General features: G+C 44.3%; 1 protein-coding gene across 1 annotated transcript; it reads right to left on the minus strand.

Moving 5' to 3' along the window:
- Window positions 1-358: 358 nt before the first annotated feature.
- mmp17b (matrix metallopeptidase 17b) lies at window positions 359-18,429 on the minus strand. Its single transcript, XM_028030506.1, has 12 exons — window positions 18,350-18,429; window positions 13,105-13,323; window positions 12,541-12,673; window positions 12,295-12,445; window positions 10,483-10,591; window positions 10,036-10,213; window positions 8,478-8,654; window positions 3,762-3,855; window positions 3,251-3,324; window positions 2,350-2,499; window positions 1,769-2,050; window positions 359-1,065 (listed from the first exon to the last, which is right to left on the minus strand). Exons 2-12 carry the CDS (start codon window positions 13,231-13,233, stop codon window positions 680-682), a joined length of 1,863 nt encoding a protein of 620 aa, XP_027886307.1. The 5' UTR covers window positions 13,234-13,323; window positions 18,350-18,429; the 3' UTR covers window positions 359-679.
- Between the last annotated feature and the right edge of the window lie 129 nt (window positions 18,430-18,558).

The following is an 18,558-nucleotide window of genomic DNA, read 5'->3' on the forward strand; positions in this document are numbered from 1 at the left end:
TTGTGTTTTACTTTCCCATCGTGTCAAACAAGAAAGCAGCCTGTTTCAGGTGTGGCCTTAAAATACATCCACAGGTTTAACACAAATGTGTCAATTAACTTATCAGATGTTTATGGAAGGAAGCCCAGAAAGTTTGACCCAAGTCTTACGTTTTTAAAGACAGATATCCCTGATACTGACCAAATGTATGCAAACCTTTGAATTCAAGGAAAGTTACAAAAATAAAAATAAAAATCTAAAAAAGATTTCTTGTTAAATTTTCTGTCATTCAGCAAATAGAAATTATTTTCATAATTCTAATTAAGCAAAAACAAGGAAAGTTTGATCTGATTTAACTTCGGACAACGAGAAAGAAAAATACGTTGGTGTCATTTTAATCACTGTATGTAAATATTGGGTTTTAACTGTACATAAAAATGAAAAAAGAAAAATTCAACTGAGCAGTTGGGCGAGTGTCAGGAAGAACCGTTTCCATCCTGCATGAACAAAAGCATGAAATGTGTGATGTATTTTGGGCCAAGATCTCTCTACTAGAGGCAAATTATAGACAATCATGAAACATTCCAACGGACATGCTCAAGTTCTCTTAACCTGAACTAAAACCACATCTTTACGGCTGCAGTGTGGATTTATTCTGTTACAGTCACACAAACACTTTCCTGATAAAACAAGAGATTTTCTAAAGCCTGGTCAGACACCATGTCACCAGCAGACAAACCAAAGACCCAGATGCTTTGCTGCCACCTGGTGCTTTACTTTGGCATGTGCACTGTGTCCAGATGTGTGACCCGCTGTCCTGTCTGTATTTGGGTTGATGCCGATGTCTGTCCCTCCTGCTCCCTCCCATGTCCCCATCTTGCCCGTCCTCCCTCCGTGTTTCCCGCAGCTCTTGTCTTCCCGCAGGAGGAGACAGAGACAGGGAGAAGTCATCCACTGCGGGCGGGGACGAGGAGTCGACGCAGTCCAACCAGTCTGCAGCGGAGGATCGTGGGTACCCGTCCTGCGGTGCAGAGCCTGGAAACATGAACTTCCAGTAGGAATCTCCTCTGAACAGATAAACAGAACCTGAAAGTGGGAGAAGAAAGTTACAACAGGGACACTGTTACACTGATACCCTCAGCAGTTTCTAGATGAAAAACTCAGCTAACCTTTTACATTTCTGTTCTTAAAGGGGCAGTATTATGTAAAATCACATTTTCTTAGCTTTACATCATGTCATAATGTTATTTCCTCATCTAAAGCATACCAGACACAGCTCCTCCTAAGAGCTGCAGTTTCTAAGCTTCCGCCTCTCTGCTCCCCCACAACTCCCTCACTCAGCTCCTTCAGACTAGCCAGCAGCAATCAGCAAACACCTGGTAGGAGTTCATTATAGGAGCTAGTTCTCAGTGAAACGCTGGTAAAAAAAAAAAAAAAAAAAAAGGTTGCTAAAGGGTTAATAGAAGAGCCATGATGTGATGACTTTCTGAAGGTTTCTGAAGTTTCAGAAAGAGCAGGAGCATTAAAGACACAGAGGACCAATTTGAAAGCGCTAAATTATGAAGTCAAACTTCTTTTAAGTCATAATTGATTATAAAGCTTTTTTTTTTATTAACAATTGAAGTTAACATAGTTACTTGATTGTGCTATAAAATGAAACCACGTGCCTGGCTGGAAAACACATAATACTGCCCATTTAACCAACTGAATTCCACTACAATTGATTTCTATTCATATTTAAAATGAGAGCAGAGGTTCCAACACGTTCCAAGACCATTCACTTCCTCACCGTCGTTGTCGGTGGTGATGCCGCTGACACCGTCCCTAAGCAGCTGACTCCACTTGTCTTCCTGCTTCTCTTTCTCTAAATCTCCCACTTTTCCCCACACAGGTCCTTCCTCTGGATCCCACACCAGGGCCCACTGTCCAGATCCCGGCGCTGACTCATCCTCATCATCCTCATCATCATCAGGTTCTCCTCGGGTCAGGCTCACCCCCATCCGGAGAGCAGTCAGGGGCCGAGGGTAGCCGTCCTGAAGGGCCAGATCCCTGAACAGCCAGAACTTGGAGCCTGCAGCAGCACACACAGTAGCCAAGTAAGGCAGCAGAAGCAGTATGTGTGTACTGTAAAAGAGTTCACACCCACTGAACCTTCTAACATTTTATCACATGACAACCACAGACCAGTGGCTCTTTGAACCTCCCACAATGGCTCTAAATAACTTTGGCTAAAAGTGATAAAGAACCAACTGATGTTTCTACATATAGCTATAATTCATATTATATATTTCAGCAGATCAGTCCAGATATCAGGAACAGGGTCAGGACAGAACACTGCACAGGTAAACATGTTAAAACGGTGGGGTGTACCGCTGATGAAGATGATGGCGTGATCTGAATGCCTCTCCAACACGCCGTCCAGGCGCAGCAGGTCAGGGGGCAGACCCCTCCACAGCCTCCTGACCGCAGCGCCACGCCCTGACACCAAACCCCCACCGTTCACCCGCCACACCGTCAGGCCTGCAGCGACACCAACGGACACATGATGTCACACAAATGTTATTATTATGGAAGGTACAAAACTGGAGAAAGAGTTTCTAGTTGTCCCTCCAGAAGGTCTTCATTGGATGCAATATTAGCAGCTCAGCAGCTTAAATAGGAAATATTAGTTTCAGCACACTGAAGGATGATGTTTATAAAGACAGAGATTTATATAAAAGATATATAGGGTTTATTTACTGTTGTTTGTTGTTTTTAGTCTTTCTGTCTTTTTGTGCTATAAATGTTTTCAGAAGCACATGCAGTTAACTACTGTTGCTATAAGCTACAACCTCAATGTACAGCTCTGGAAAAAATGAAGAGACCACTTTAAAATGATCAGCTTCTCTGTTTTAACTTTTTACAGGCTTATGTTTGAGTAAAATGAACATTGTTGTTTTATTCTATGAACTGCTGACAACATGTCTCTGAAATTCCAATCAAAATTTTTTTATTTATTTGCAGAAAATGAGAAATGGTCAAAATGATGAAAAAGAACTCAAATAATGCAAAGAAAAAAGTTCATGTTCCTTTAGAAACAACAATACTAATGTTTTAACTGAGGAAGAGTTCAGAAATTCATATTTGGTTGAATAACCATGAGGTTTTCAATGGCGTTCAGTGCAGTGGATCTTCATTTCTTCAAGAGCTGTATATATTTAAGGAGATAATGACATGTTGAATTTATTTATTGTTTCCAACATTTCTGATGGAGCCACAGCAGCTTTCAAACCTTTGAAGAAGAAAGTCTCTCCTCTTATCTTTGCCACAGCGTCAAAGCTGGTGTTACAGCGATCTATGGGAGGGCTGAAGGGACAAAAACAGAGTCAAAGCACTCATGGTGATTCATTTGGTGCCATAAATTAAGTAAACTTTCTTTTGTGTCCATTTCCATCACTCACACACTTCATGACTCTGTGCTGTGCTTTGGTCACTGCAAAGTACTTCTGTTACTGTCAAAGTGTCGTTCAGTTCCATTTCAGTTCTACTATACTGCGTTACACACAGCTACTTCAATGAACTCACCCTGGGTTTCCTTGGCTGCGTTTACACTCACTTAAGCCTTGAATGTACAACTTCCTCTGAGCTCAGTGCTATCACTAACCTTCAAGAAAGACTATGAAAAATTAACTTATATAGAATTTTAGCTGTAAACGCTGCAAGCATTTTGAATGAATGGCTGATCCCAACTCCATGATTCCACGTTGTGACAGTCTCCCAGTTTATCTTTGTACAGGTCGTACCCATGTCTGTGATGATGGTGATGGGCTCTGTGGTACAGCTTAGGCTCCATTGTAAGACGAGGAGCATCTGTCGGCAGAAGCTGGTTCCTTTTACCTGCAGCAGAAATTATAATACGTTGAACTTGTTAAACCTCACAGAACAGGGATGGGATTATTCACATAAAACCCTTAAAACCACAGTAAAAACTCAGCCAACACCTCCTGCAAACACGGTAAAAGCAAACGCAATGAAGAGAAGGGAATGTTGAGCTAGAAAACATGCAGACAGGCAGCTGTGTCTGCAGAGCTTACAGGGTATTCTGGGAAAGGAAATGGTGCAATCCATCCATCCATCCATCCATCTTCTTCCGCTTATCCGAGGTCGGGTCGCGGGGGTAGCAGCTTCAGAAGGGAGGCCCAGACTTCCCTCTCCCCAGCCACTTCTTCTAGCTCCTCCGGGGGAATCCCGAGGCGTTCCCAGGCCAGCCGAGAGACATAGTCCCTCCAGCATGTCCTGGGTCTTCCCCGGGGCCTCCTCTCGGTGGGACGTGCCCGGAACACCTCACCAGGGAGGCGTCCAGGAGGCATCCTGACCAGATGCCCAAGCCACCTCAACTGGCTCCTCTCGATGTGAAGGAGCAGCGGCTCTACTCTGAGTCCCTCCCGGATGACTGAGCTTCTCACCCTATCTCTAAGGGAGAGCCCAGCCACCCTACGGAGAAAACCCATTTCGGCCGCTTGTATCCGCGATCTCGTTCTTTCGGTCATGACCCAAAGCTCATGACCATAGATGAGGGTGGGAACGTAGATCGACCGGTAAATCGAGAGCTTCGCTTTTTGGCTCAGCTCTCTCTTCACCACGACGGACCGGTACAGCGCCCGCTTGACAGCAGACGCTGCGCCAATCCGCCTGTCGATCTCCCGCTCCCTTCTTCCCCCATTCGTGAACAAGATCCCGAGATACTTAAACTCCTCCACATGGGGCAGGACACCCCCCCTGACCCGGAGAAGGCACTCTACCCTTTTCCGGCTCAAGACCATGGCCTCGGATTTGGAGGCACTGATCCCCATCCCGGCCGCTTCACACTCAGCTGCGAACCGATCCAGCGAGAGCTGCAGATCACGATCTGATGAAGCCAAAAGGACCACATCGTCTGCGAAAAGCAGAGATGAGATCCTAAGGCCACCAAATCGGATCCCCTCAACACCTTGGCTGCGCCTAGAAATTCTGTCCATGAAAGTGATGAACAGAATCGGTGACAAAGGGCAGCCCTGGCGGAGTCCAACTCTCACCGGAAACGAGCCCGACTTACTGCCGGCAATGCGGACCAGACTCTGACACCGGTCATACAGGGACCTGACAGCCCGTATCAAAGGGCCCGGTACCCCATACTCCCGGAGAACCCCCCACAGGGCTCCCCGAGGGACACGGTCGAACGCCTTCTCCAAGTCCACAAAACACATGTAGACTGGTTGGGCGAACTCCCATGCACCCTCCAGGACCCTGCTGAGGGTGTAGAGCTGGTCCAGTGTTCCACGACCAGGACGAAAACCACACTGCTCTTCCTGAATCCGAGGTTCGACTATCCGACGGACCCTCCTCTCCAGGACCCCTGAATAGACCTTGCCAGGGAGGCTTAAGAGTGTGACCCCTCTATAATTGGAGCACACCCTCCGGTCCCCCTTTTTGAATTGGGGGACCACCACCCCAGTCTGCCAATCCAGGGGAACTGCCCCCGATGTCCATGCGATATTGCAGAGTCGCGTCAACCAACACAACCCTACAACATCCAGAGCCTTAAGGAACTCCGGGCGGATCTCATCCACCCCTGGGGCCCTGCCACCGAGGAGCTTTTTAACCACCTCGGCGACCTCGCCCCCAGAGATTGGAGAGCCCAACCCAGAGTCCCCAGGCTCCGCTTCCTCAGTGGAAGGCATGTTGGTGGGATTGAGGAGGTCTTCGAAGTACTCTGCCCACCGGCCCACAACGTCCCGAGTAGAGGTCAGCAGCACACCATCCCCACTATAAACAGTGTTGGTGCTGCACCGCTTCCCCCCCCTGAGACGCCGGATGGTGGACCAGAATCGCCTCGAAGCCGTGCGGAAGTCTTTCTCCATGGCCTCTCCAAACTCCTCCCACGCCCGAGTTTTTGCCTCAGCAACCGCCCGAGCCGCATGCCGCTTCGCCCGCCGGTACCCATCAGCTGCTTCCGGAGTCCCACAGGCCAAAAAGGCCCGATAGGACTCCTTCTTCAGCCTGACGGCATCCCTCACCGAAGGTGTCCACCAACGGGTTCGAGGGTTGCCGCCGCGACAGGCACCGACAACCTTGCGGCCACAGCTCCGATTGGCCGCCTCGACAATGGAGGCACGGAACACGGTCCACTCAGACTCCATGTCCCCCACCTCCCCCGGGACGTGTTCGAAGTTTTGCCGGAGATGGGAGTTAAAGCTCCGTCTCACAGGGGATTCCGCCAGACGTTCCCAGCAGACCCTCACAACACGTTTGGGCCTGCCAGGTCTGACCGGCTTTCGCCCCCACCACCGGAGCCAACTCACCACCAGGTAGTGGTCAGTGGACATCTCCGCACCTCTCTTCACCCGAGTGTCCAAGACATACGGCCGCAGATCCGATGAAACGATGACAAAGTCGATCATCGAACTGCAGCCTAGGGTGTCCTGGTGCCAAGTGCACATATGGACACCCTTATGCTTGAACATGGTGTTCGTTATGGACAATCCATGGCGAGCACAGAAGTCCAGCAACAGAACACCGCTCGAGTTCAGGTCGGGCGGGCCGTTCCTCCCAACCACGCCCCTCCAGGTCTCACTGTCGTTGCCCACGTGAGCGTTGAAGTCCCCCAGCAGAACAAGGGAGTCCCCAGGAGGAGCACTCTCCAGTACCCCCTCTAAGGACTCCAAAAAGGGTGGGTAATCTGAACTGTCGTTCGGCCCGTAAGCACAAACGACAGTCAGAACCCGTCCCCCCACCCGTAGGCGGAGGGATGCTACCCTCTCGTTCACCGGGGTAAACCCCAACGTACAGGCGCCGAGATGGGGAGCAACAAGTATGCCCACTCCTGCCCGACGTCTCTCTCCCTGGGCAACTCCAGAGTGGAAGTATGTCCAGCCCTTCTCAAGGAGACTGGTTCCAGAACCAGAGCCATGCATCGAGGTGAGACCGACTATTTCTAGCCGGAACCTCTCGACCTCACGCACTAGCTCCGGCTCCTTCCCCACCAGAGAGGTGACATTCCACGTCCCAAGAGCCAGTTTCTGCAACCGAGGATCGGACCGCCAGGGTCCCCTCCCTCGGCCGCCACCCATCACACAGTGCACCCGACCCCTTTGGCCCCTCCCACGGGTGGTGGGCCCATGGGAAGGGGGGCCCATGTTTCCTCTTCGGGCTGAGCCCGGCCGGGCTCCATGGGTAAAAGCCCGGCCACCAGACGCTCGCCATCGTGCCCCCCCTCCAGGCCTGGCTCCAGAGTGGGGCCCCGGTGACCCGCGTCCGGGCGAGGGAACACCAAGTCCAAGGTTTTCCTTCATCATTGGGGTCTTCGGGTGCAATCAGTTCCACATTTCACCAGACATTTCCCTTCCTCTGATCCTCTCATGCTTTACAATACAAGGCTTTGACATGGGATGGCAGGGTAATGTGGAGGTTAAAGCTGACAGCAAACAGCAGTCAGTAACAGCAGCTGTCAGACCCGCTAACGTACTCTATTGACCTCTTAGGATGCATTCACATCAGCCCCTTTTAATTTAACTTTAGTTCATTTGCGTAGACAGTTCGGTACATTTGTGGAGGTGTGAATGTATAATCGAACTCTGATGAGGATCAAAACCATGAATTCTGGTCCACCTAAAAACCAAGATCTGGGTTCAGTTGAAGTGATCTGGTGCAGCGGTTCAAATGCATATGTGAACACTAAGCAAACCGGACACCGTTCTAAGAGCAGGAATCAAACTAGCACAGGGAATTCTGGGTAAATACAACCAAAATACAAACAAGCAAGTCTAGCACTAGAATTGGCTCATGGTGTTTTACCAACGACAAAAGAGAAATCCTATAGCCACTAAAAAGCAGACACTACTCTATTTTCATATACATTTTGCAAAGAAGGAAGTTGCTCTCAGTGTCTTCAAACAAAAACCTTCAGAGGTTTTTGTGTTGCTTCTCTGAGTGGTTCCTGTCACCACTCAGGTGGGGTAAACAGGTTCTTCAAAGGGTTTGGTTTGTTTGACTCAGTGCAGTGTGAAAGCAAACCGCACCAGCAGAAAATGGAACAAACATAATTTTCGTCCCAAAGTTGACAATTGAACTCAGAGTGAAAGCACCCTTATTGTAGTCTAAACCCTTGCCTGTTTTCATTCCAGCGCAGGAAGATGCTCAGATATAATTCAAGTATAATAATATTTATATCATCTAGAGCAGGGGTGTCCAAAGTCGGTCCTCGAGGGCCAGCATCCTGCATGCTTTAGTTCTCTCCCTGTAGTAACAACCTTTTCAGCAGGTCAATGTTCTTCTTAGGCCTCTAATGAGCCATCATTTGATCCAGGTGTGTTAAACCAGGAAGAGAACTAAAACACGCAGGATGCCGGCCCTCCAGGACCCACTTTGGGCACCCCTGGTCTAGAGGTTGTAAAGTTATGTTTTGGTTCATCTATCTTGTGCTTCCTTACAATCACATTAAAGGTTGTCATGTCATGGTAGTGATGCAGTGATGTTCCTACCATAGATGTGAGTGATGTGCTCCAGATCTTGCTGTCCCAGGCGGTAGTGCAAAGGGTCTCCAATAGGACCCTGGTAGTATGGCCTCATCACCGAGTGGCGGGACGAAGAGTGGGCCAGTCCGAGAGCGTGGCCAAACTCATGGACCAACACCGTAAACAGGTCCGTGCCCTCATAAGCTGGAGGGGTATACACACAGATAAACCAGACTTATTACAAAGTAGATTTGTCTCTTAAAGCTCGTTTCTGACCACAAGATGGTGCTGTTGGACAGAAATGAACCAACTACAAACCAAGAACCTTCGGGGTCATCTAAGGCAGACAACAGAAAGAAATATGGTTTTGCACATGAAGTGAGTGGAGAGATTGTTTTTACCACTAACATCCACTAAACTGTGCCTCCAAAACATTTCCAGTTTCTGATTCACACATAAAGAATTAAAATTTCACAACCAATAATGTAGAAATTAGTTAATTCCAGGGTCTGTAATTAATTACTTGCTGTTTAATTGAAAATGATACGTTAAAACAAGCAACATTCTCAATTCACAAGAACCCTTTTTGCTGTAAAAATTATTGAATTAATATACATATGAACTCAACAATCAAGACATTTATTGATTTTAATATGGTGTTTGTTCAACCATCAAATTGGTGCAAAGTGGTATTAGAGTCATACGAACAAAATTAAAGAAGTTCCATGATCTTTCATGGAACTTCATGAACAAATCTGTCTTTGGAAGCGTGAACCATAGATGGTCCAACGGCATATTGGGGCCACTGTAGATAGAAAAAAAGGAGTACACTTACATAAAACAAACTTGAGATTATTCTCAGAAAAAATAGCTAGAAGAAAAAAGCTCAGAAATGTTGACATTAATTCTTTCCTTGTTCGTTCTAGAAAATTTCAAAAATTATCAATTAGTTCTCTTTTTTTATCTACACTGGACCGAACAAGCCATTGTGTTGGGAACGTTAGCATTGGGGACATCTGTGGTCATTGAGATGCTATCTTAGGCTTGAGTATCTTTACTGGCCTGCTAACTCCTTTTAGCACAAGTTGAACACAAGCGTCCAATCAGATCAATTTTTGAAGCTAAAACTAATCATATGATCCAAGTGTAGCGAGTGCGCTTGGCTTGTGTTGTTTTCAAACAACATGGTTTTGATCATCAAATTTATGGCGTACCAAAAATGATGCAGTGTGTATGTAAAAAAAAAAAAAGCAATTAATTGCGTTAAAATTTTTAACACTATAAGCTTCTAACTTCAAATCGAAATGAACGTGTTAAAGTTCCAGCCCTGGTAAAAATATTTAAATATAGCTAATTAACTTGCACGTAATAGTAAAACAATACTTCTCTGGTCTTCAAACAATCATGCAGATGTCTATTTAAAGCCAGACTGTTGGAGTCTTTTTGCCAACAGGTGTGCAATGGCGGATTAATATGTGTAAAATGCCATCTGCCCAGGGCACCATTCTCTTGGGGGAGAGCATAAACACTCTAAAATGAAGGTATTATTTATGTTTTTCTTATTAATAAATAAGTGCAGCCTGACCTGGCTGTCTGAAAGCCCACTGCTCCTCTGCATCCAGATGAACTCCTCCTGCCCTGGCAGGATCTGAAGGGAAGAAAGCATGACCCACTGCTCCGCCCGCTCCATCGAAGGGATAGCCATCACCATGGTAACCTTGGAGAAAGTCTACCTGCAGGTCAGCTGCCTCTGGGCTGCCCACCTGGATGCAAGACAAATAAGCAGAGTACAGCACCCAACAAAAGTATCCATGGCAACCACAAACTTTAGCACTTCACTGGCATTTTAGTCGATAGAAATATTTCGGCCTGCTGCCTCAATAATCTGTACAACATTCTATCAGTGAAACCTACTAATCCAGGCTTTAATTATCCAATTAGAGCTTCGTCCCTATTTGTTTCATAAAATCCAAGAGGTGAATTTACTATTTTATTTTATTTTAGACAGGCACCATTAAACAAATGTACCAACCTCATGGAAGTCCAGCGGCGTTGGCTCTGCCCAGACTCTTAGAGCGTAGAAGACCAGAGAACGAATCATCTCCCTGGACAGGTGTGAAGAGGAAGGGTAGGAGTGCAACCTAAGAGGGTGAAAATACTCATGTGAGTAGGAGAAAAGGGCAAAGTGAAAGAAAAATAATAATTGCCCTTTTATAGAGCTTCACAATGCACATGTTTTCTTTACATACAACATAGGCCACAGGATCTGTGTTCAGTAATAGACTCAGCAATGTTATCAACCATTCAAACATCTACCAAAATAAACAGAAAGGACAATGTATCAGCCTCAACTGTGATTTATTAATAATAACGGTACTTCAAAGCACACCACCACAACACAAATGTCAGTTCTGTATTATTTTGAGGTCAAATGACATCGACATTAATTTTTTTATCCTCAGCCACTATTTTTTCAAAAAACAGAAGTAGTTTTTATTTGTAAAGTAACTAAAAGTGACCAGGAAGAGGCTTTAGTTCACAGGATAATGTTATTCCATCTGGGTTCAGGACTTTTCACTCTTTTACTAGCTAGACAACTAAATCCAAACATGAGTCCACTAAAAGACTAAATGTGTCCAGACCTCTCGAAAAGACCAAAGGTAATATGAAATAAACACTACCACACATAACTGCAGCATACAGTGTGACAGACGTTGTCATGTTTCTTTAATGAAGCAACATTGGTTGTCATGAGCTATTGACACTTTGCAACTACTTCACCTAACCACTTTGAAGCACCATGATGGACAGGGAACAGAATGCAATTGTTTTGCTAAGTTGTTATGGCCAGTTTAGCCGTGGCTTCTAATTGTTCAAGTCTGTAGAAGTACCACACCTATTTGGGATAGTTACAAAGTACGTAGCTACCTTACAAACCAACCCATATCTTCTCTCCACTGAATTGTGTGTTCATTTGATCGAATTCCTGACTTTTCTGAACATGATTTATTCCAATATGTCACAGACAACATTTCCCCTTACACCGGAGGAGATTTAAAAGCGTACATAGGTCTAGATGCTAACCAGTTTTTTTGTACATGCTAGGCAGCATGATAGTGGGGCATTTTCTTACTATTGATTAGATGTGTACCTTCTCCATAATGCAATATTTGATTGCGTCTCACTAATCTTGATGACTCATTTAGTATATGAAGATTAATCTTCTTACTTTATGAAAAGTGTTTACTGAAAATCTGCAAATACCCCGAGGGCTGCCAGTTCTTATGATTGGCAGCTGTTATCCATCACAGTCTTCTTTCCTCATCAGAAGGTTTATGATAAAATGACAAGCTTGGTTTGCATCCTCATCTGTTTGTGCCTCTGTTGAGCACCCTGTGACCATTTCTAAATAAAAGCAATATTAGTCAACTGTCCGTTTTTGGACAATCATGACAGGAGTTAACGCAGGCATGGCTTGTTTTGACGTCCTTCATGATGAAATGGGATGCTTTCTGAAGAGAGTGACGTCAAGTGCAAAGGTTAAGTAGAGACACACAAGCTGCTGGGAATTCACTACAGCTACAGGACACAACTCTATTGCTGCTCTCAAATTTAGGCTACACTGCAAGTTCTGGTATCCTGGACGAGCCCCCAATTTCTAATCTGATCAGACCCTTTTGACTCCAACATGAAATGCAATCTTACACTCTCTTTTAAGCCAGACCTAGCATGCCTTCCGTTGGTCTAAAAAAGTGATATTTACCATTTTTTTGGCGACATGAATGATACACACCAATGCGCAATTAGGCAGAGTAAGAAGAGTTATAATAGACTTCCATCCAACCTCCAGTTTATGTTCCTGCGGGTCCACATGGAGACAGATCTCCTCCTCCTCCGTATCTCCTTCCCCTGCTGGAGAACCAGTAACTTGGATGATCCGTCTTGGTCAGGAAGGGAGCAGCGTGGGCTCTTCATCAGGGCCAGTGTCTCCTCATCTAGACAGTCCAAGTACAGAAAGACACATTCACATTTAAACCTCGGGTCAGAGGAGCAGATCAACCGTCAGTCCAACATTGGGCATCGTCCTCACCTAAAACTCCAGAGTCTTTGAGGCCGGCAAATATTTGCATGGCTTTGACAGCGTCAGTGACAGCTGTCCAGGCCTGCAGCTGCCCGGTGGAGGAGTCCGACGGGGGCAGGTAGCCATACTTGATCAGCCAATCCTGCAGAAGAGAACAGTCGTTTCTGCCTCAATTATTTAATTAGGCCTCTCATGTAAAATCCTTGTCTTCGCTTTTGGTTAATGAGCCACCCCAGACTTGGTAGGACAATGTCTCTTTGGATCACTGAAACTTCAATTTAAAGTCAGAAATCTGTTTGTGGACAGTGATTCTCAGATTATTTCTCACTTTAATGAGTTCATTTTTCTCAGTGTAAGTCTATCTTTGTGAACTAGACTACCATAGCAGCCTGCAAAAACAAGTAGATTACCTTTGAACGCTGTACATCTACCAAATAAGACATACTTCTTGTCTGTATTGGTGAAACTATTTGTCTTCAGATATATTTCATAAATGCGCCGCTGTATCAAAATAATGTGACCTAAATTCACAGATCAAATATTGTTTAATAAAAACTATCTCTGTTATTTTACCACCAGCTGGGTGCTCTCATCTTCGGTGGATGTAGCGGGTTGAGACGAGGGAGTTGGGGTCACACTGGCAGCAGAAGCTGTCTGCATCCATTCATTACTCAGGCACAGGATGTAAATCCACATTTTCATCTTGGTTGCATGTTTTTTGTACAGGAAGACTCAGCGCTCGCTCTCAGAGGACAGGAAGAAGCACATGGACTGCCAGCCAGATCTCCATCCCTGGTGGAACACAAAGCAACTGTAGCGTTAATGTCCGAATGTTCATCATTCAGCTATTTGGCTCAAAATAAAGTGAAATAACATAAGATATTAGCAACTAACCATTATTTAATTAATCCATTAGTCTATCAATTTTAGGGAGGGTTAACTGATTAATTTTTGCACTAACCAAGAATTAATTGTATAGCAAAATGTGCTTAATAAGAGAGTTTGTTTTTTTTATAGAATTTGAACCAGGTGAAGTTAAAACTACAACTTGAGGAGTTCTGGGTAGAACAGATTTACAGACAAAGAAAGTTTTTATCTTAAATCTAAATGTATATATATTTTTGTACCGTTTTTGCTTAGTTACTTGTAGCAAATAGTCTTTTTTGAGGCTACTCAAAGAAAGGCCAGTTCATGATTAATGGATTACTGGATTAGTTGATGCTCTTTTAAAAAATCAATTAATCAGGATAAATCAGGGTTAATCTGACTAATCGCCTCAGTCCTATATCATAGGGTTGAACACCTAGCTGCTCCAACATGCTTCCACCATGAGCGGCACAATAAAACATTTTCTTATTATTGTATAGTAAGGTATCAGCAAAGTTCTAAAATGGCCCCAAAATACAAATTGCTATTTTCGGTCAGATTTGCTAATCTAGTTATATTAGACATGAACCCTTTCATTGTAAAACAGGGAAAATACATGTACACATATTACAAGTCATCTATGGGTCAAATGAGGACAAAGCCTCTTTTTTTAATCAAAATTACTTTCCATAAGTCTGTTTGCAAGCTTAGAATCTTTTAATCTTCAGGGAGGCTTTGGAAGAAAAAACACATTTGAGTCGTTTGCAATGTCTAAAACTTTAAGATGACCTCATATCTGAGCACCGTCTGAATTTGGACCAGGACATTTTGTTTATGAAGGGTCTTGAACATTTGGATGGTTGTATTAAACCCTCTGGTGTACCATCAAACTGTCAGACAGGTTTTCACTTACAGTTCAGATCAGAAGCTACAAGGTTCATGCGCCTGCTAAAGCTAGCAGCATCAGCACAGTGTTTGGTTTGTTTGTCAACTTGCTTTTTTAATCCACACAGTGATCCGTATTGTCTGGCTTCAATCTGCCAATACTGCTGCCACGGCGATGCTGAGATCTCATCTACCAAAGAGCTCTTCTTCCTCTGGGTGCATGACGACTCCTGATTAAGTCGTCAGCTGCTGTTGGCATTATGCTGAAGCTGCTCCAGCAGTTTAGGCTGATTTTAGAAGCTTGTAACATGCTGCATATTACCAAAGGGATTGTTATGATTTTCTATTTTCCATATGGGGAATTGAACTTGACCACTTTGGTCTAACCCTAACCCTAAAAATCATGTTTTTTGGCACTAGTGGCCTTTATTTGAAAGTGCTGAAACAGGAGAGTAGGTGAAGAGGGAAAGGGAAGACATGTGGAAAAGGTCACCATTCCGGGAATCAAACCTGTGACGGCTGCATCAAGGACTAAGGCCTCCTTATGAGAGTTGTACTTAACCCCGGCGCCACCACAGCACCCCAGATATCATCTAAAGTTTCAGTGGCATTTTAAGCCGTGTTTGTGGATCAAGCTACTGCACAAATAGCTTATGTTGTGTTTTTTGAAGGGAAACCAATTTACAAAATTACTACATGTATGTATGTACAGTATGTATGTATGTATGTATGTATGTATGTATGTATGGATGGATGGATGGATGGATGGATGGATGGATACTTCGGGGCTTCATACGCAGTAAAACCTCAGACAGGGTTTGATATTTTGTCCACTAGAGGGAGATATATACATCGCCTCGTAATTTGAGAAAAAGAAAGCTGAGAAAGAAGAGTGTCAAATTAGTCAATATGCCAAATAAAGAAAGGACAAAGAGATGGCTTTCCTTAGGAGTATATTCACTTCTTAAGATCAACAAATCATCAAACGTCAGCTTTTGACATCCGAAAACTAAAAAATTGTTAATATAGATGTAATTCCCTCCATGATGTAACTGAGAGAGTTCAAAGTTGTTTCAGTCTATAACAAAACAAAATTAGTTCTGACTGGGCCACAGTGAAAAAATTCACTGGCCCTCCCTGACATCTGATTGGCCCCCTCTGAACTTTTGTGTTGTTTCTGATTTGCCCATAAATCTGACTCACAAGCGTTATCCGCTAACTACAGTGATGGACGTCACAGCTCCTTCTTATGAGCCACTGGGGGTTAATTGTTGCTTCAAAAAACGATTTGTTTGGACAATGGTGTTCAAATTGTGTTAGATGGAGTTAGCCTGTCAGCTCTTCAAGCCTAAAATAGCATCTCAATGCTAAACATGCAGCCGCGGCACAAACAACCCCAACGCTAATGTTAGCAGCTACAGTCCACATTCCCAAAGAAGTTCCATGAATGATCAGGAAAGTAGAATGGATAGAATAACACTTTGAATCTAAATAACAGATTAAAAAGACTCAGTATATTTGTTTGTTGAGTTTAACTGAATATTTATTCAATAATTTAGAGGGTGCACATCCCTGATTCAGCAGCACACAAAGGTTACTGCTTGGGTGTACAGCCCATCAGTACAAAAGGACAATGAAATTCCACCAATAGCATGTCAGTATTTTGGGGGTCAGCTACACAAAAATCTGGAACTGGACAATTTTTTATGAATAATTTAGTGTTGCGTTCTGCAGAAAAATCTGCAAATGGTTGAATCAGCAGAAATGGAAATCAAACAGGCAGAGCTCTATCATATATCAACCAAGCCAAGGTAGGTCCTGGCCTAAATATTCTGTAAGGATTCACAAAAATGTAACTTTTATGTTAGATATGGTTATTTGATTTGAATAAAATGTCATGTGACTATAGCACCAGAAAGCAGAACACCACTTTAAATAATATATTTTAATACGAAAGTGACCAAATAACGAGTTCTTCACTGAAGTCCTCAGAGTTGACTCTCCTGGAAGCAGAGAAACATGTTCAAAAACAGGAGGAGACCACTCATCTACTCTCTCCTGGCCCCCTCTGGCCCCAGTCTGTGTGTCAGCTTTGTCCGTTCAGATAAAGAGGGAGCACCTTTCAGTTGGCTCCACTCTGCAGGATTAAAAGAAATGAAAAAACAATCACTGCTTTCTCTCCTGATCTCATGCCAACTTTTATTGCGTCTTTGTCTCCGTTTTTCCCAGGAAATATCAGCTAGAACACCTTCACCTCACAATGTCACTCCAACACAACTGAGTCAATGCTGCGAGTGAAAGAAGCTGACGGGAAACATTTGTACTGTAGCCCCACTGGGGGCGGAGAAGTGGGGGTGGGGAGTCGACAACGAAGGGGATGCAATCAGAAGATGGAAGGGAATTAGCATAGAGTACAGAGGGGAGGGTGCTGCTGAGTGGGCGTGTGTGTGGGCGTGTGTGTGGCTGTGTCGGGTTGAAGATGCTTCATTTAATTAAGTTAGAGGGTTCCCAGTTTCAAAAAGGATGGGAGGGAGGTAAAGAAGATGAATGAATGAACGAGTGCAGCTTTGAGAAAATGAATCCAAAGGCGAACAGAGAGAAGGTCAGAAGGTAGCTAACATTCCCATTGAAACACAACACACAGACCTGTGCTGCTGTGAAGGTCCCGTCACGCTAAATCATGCATTCATGATCTAGCAAAGGCTACTGAGGAATACAGAACATGTTGCAAACTACTTCAAAGTTCTCTTCTTACTTGATTTACAGATTGAGGGAAGTAAAACGTCTGTCAGGTTTAGGTAATTATTTTGTTCAGGGGAAAAGGACAGAAGAGTTTGGTGCTATAGCCCACTCCGCCATGATGGACGGTAAAACTACCCATGTGTACATTAATTGTCAAAAAAGACAGTTGGTAGACTAATATTGCTTTTATTTAGTTAATTTCACTGTAAAAACAGTCACAGGAAGCTGCATGGTCAGCTTCCCAAATAGACGAGGACGAAAACCAAACTTGTCCCGTTATCATAAACCTTTTGAAGAGGAAAGAAGACGGACAGCAACCATCAATCACAAGAACTGAAGACCATAGGAGCATTTGCAGCTTAGCAGCAAACACTTTTTACAAAGTAAGATAAACATTCATATACTTCATAAATAAGTTAGATAAGATGCAATCAAATATTGAATTTTGGAGATGATATCTAACCATTGGTAGCCATGGAGAAAATGTCCTGTCATGTTTTCTACCATGTACGAAAAGAATTAGCATCCAGATTTTTGTTAGCATCCAGATTTTTGTACAATTTTAAGTCTGCTCCAGTCTAAATGGTTTTACTAACACTGCAGTATTAGTTAGAATTAAACAGTCAACTTAAATGAAAAGCTGGAATTAAAATAAGTTTCAATTTTTAAAACTGTCCAAAATAAACATCAGTATTCCAACTACAAACTCCAACTTGGTTCTCAGAGATTCCTGTCCTACCCTGACCTTGGAGTTGATCCCTGGTCCAGTCTGATTGTACAGATCAACAGAACGCGGTGAAGCAGCCCACAGCATCCATTCCTGAATCCTGTCAGTTCATGCTGGCTGTCTGAGAGACTCAAGGTTTTCTGCTCCCCGTCACAATTCATTTGTTAGTTTTTGACTTGTAAACCACTGATTCCAAACATTCTGCTGCACACCACTGAAGGCAGCCCAAGTAGCACCTGCTTTACAATACTTAGCATTACTTGACATCATTTTCAGTGTGTGGTTAAAATGTGGGGAAGTGAAGAAGTGAAATATAAAATGATGCAAACAGACTGACAGCCACTCTAAATCAGCTGTGCAGTGATTCTGTCTTTATCTGCCCAGACGACGCCAACAGTTCTGTCACCGTCTGCCACTGCAGTCTCACATCACACAGCCCGAGTCTTCCAGACACACCATGCTGCCATGAGACATAAACTTGGTTCTTGTAGAGACTCCAAACTGTCCCCCAGACGCCCCTCTGCTCCCCTCAACCCCCGGTCACTGCAACCAGCCTGAACCGAAGCAGAAAGCTACAGAATTGTTTCTCCTGCTTACCTTCCTGCTCCTGCTCATTCTCTGCGTCTGACCCCCTCTCCAGCTCTAGTTATTTGCTGAGGGATGAACAGATGGGTCCTTTCTCTTCTCTAGCTTCTTCTTTCTGTCAAAGCTTCATCTTTAACCCCCCCTCCCCATACACACACACCCCGGCTGCCCCCCTCTGCCTCTAACCCACCCACTGTCAAAGCCATGGTGACAAATGTAGC

This window comes from Xiphophorus couchianus, chromosome 11, assembly GCF_001444195.1.
Source record: "Xiphophorus couchianus chromosome 11, X_couchianus-1.0, whole genome shotgun sequence".
In the NCBI taxonomy this organism is placed as follows: Eukaryota; Metazoa; Chordata; class Actinopteri; order Cyprinodontiformes; family Poeciliidae; genus Xiphophorus; species Xiphophorus couchianus.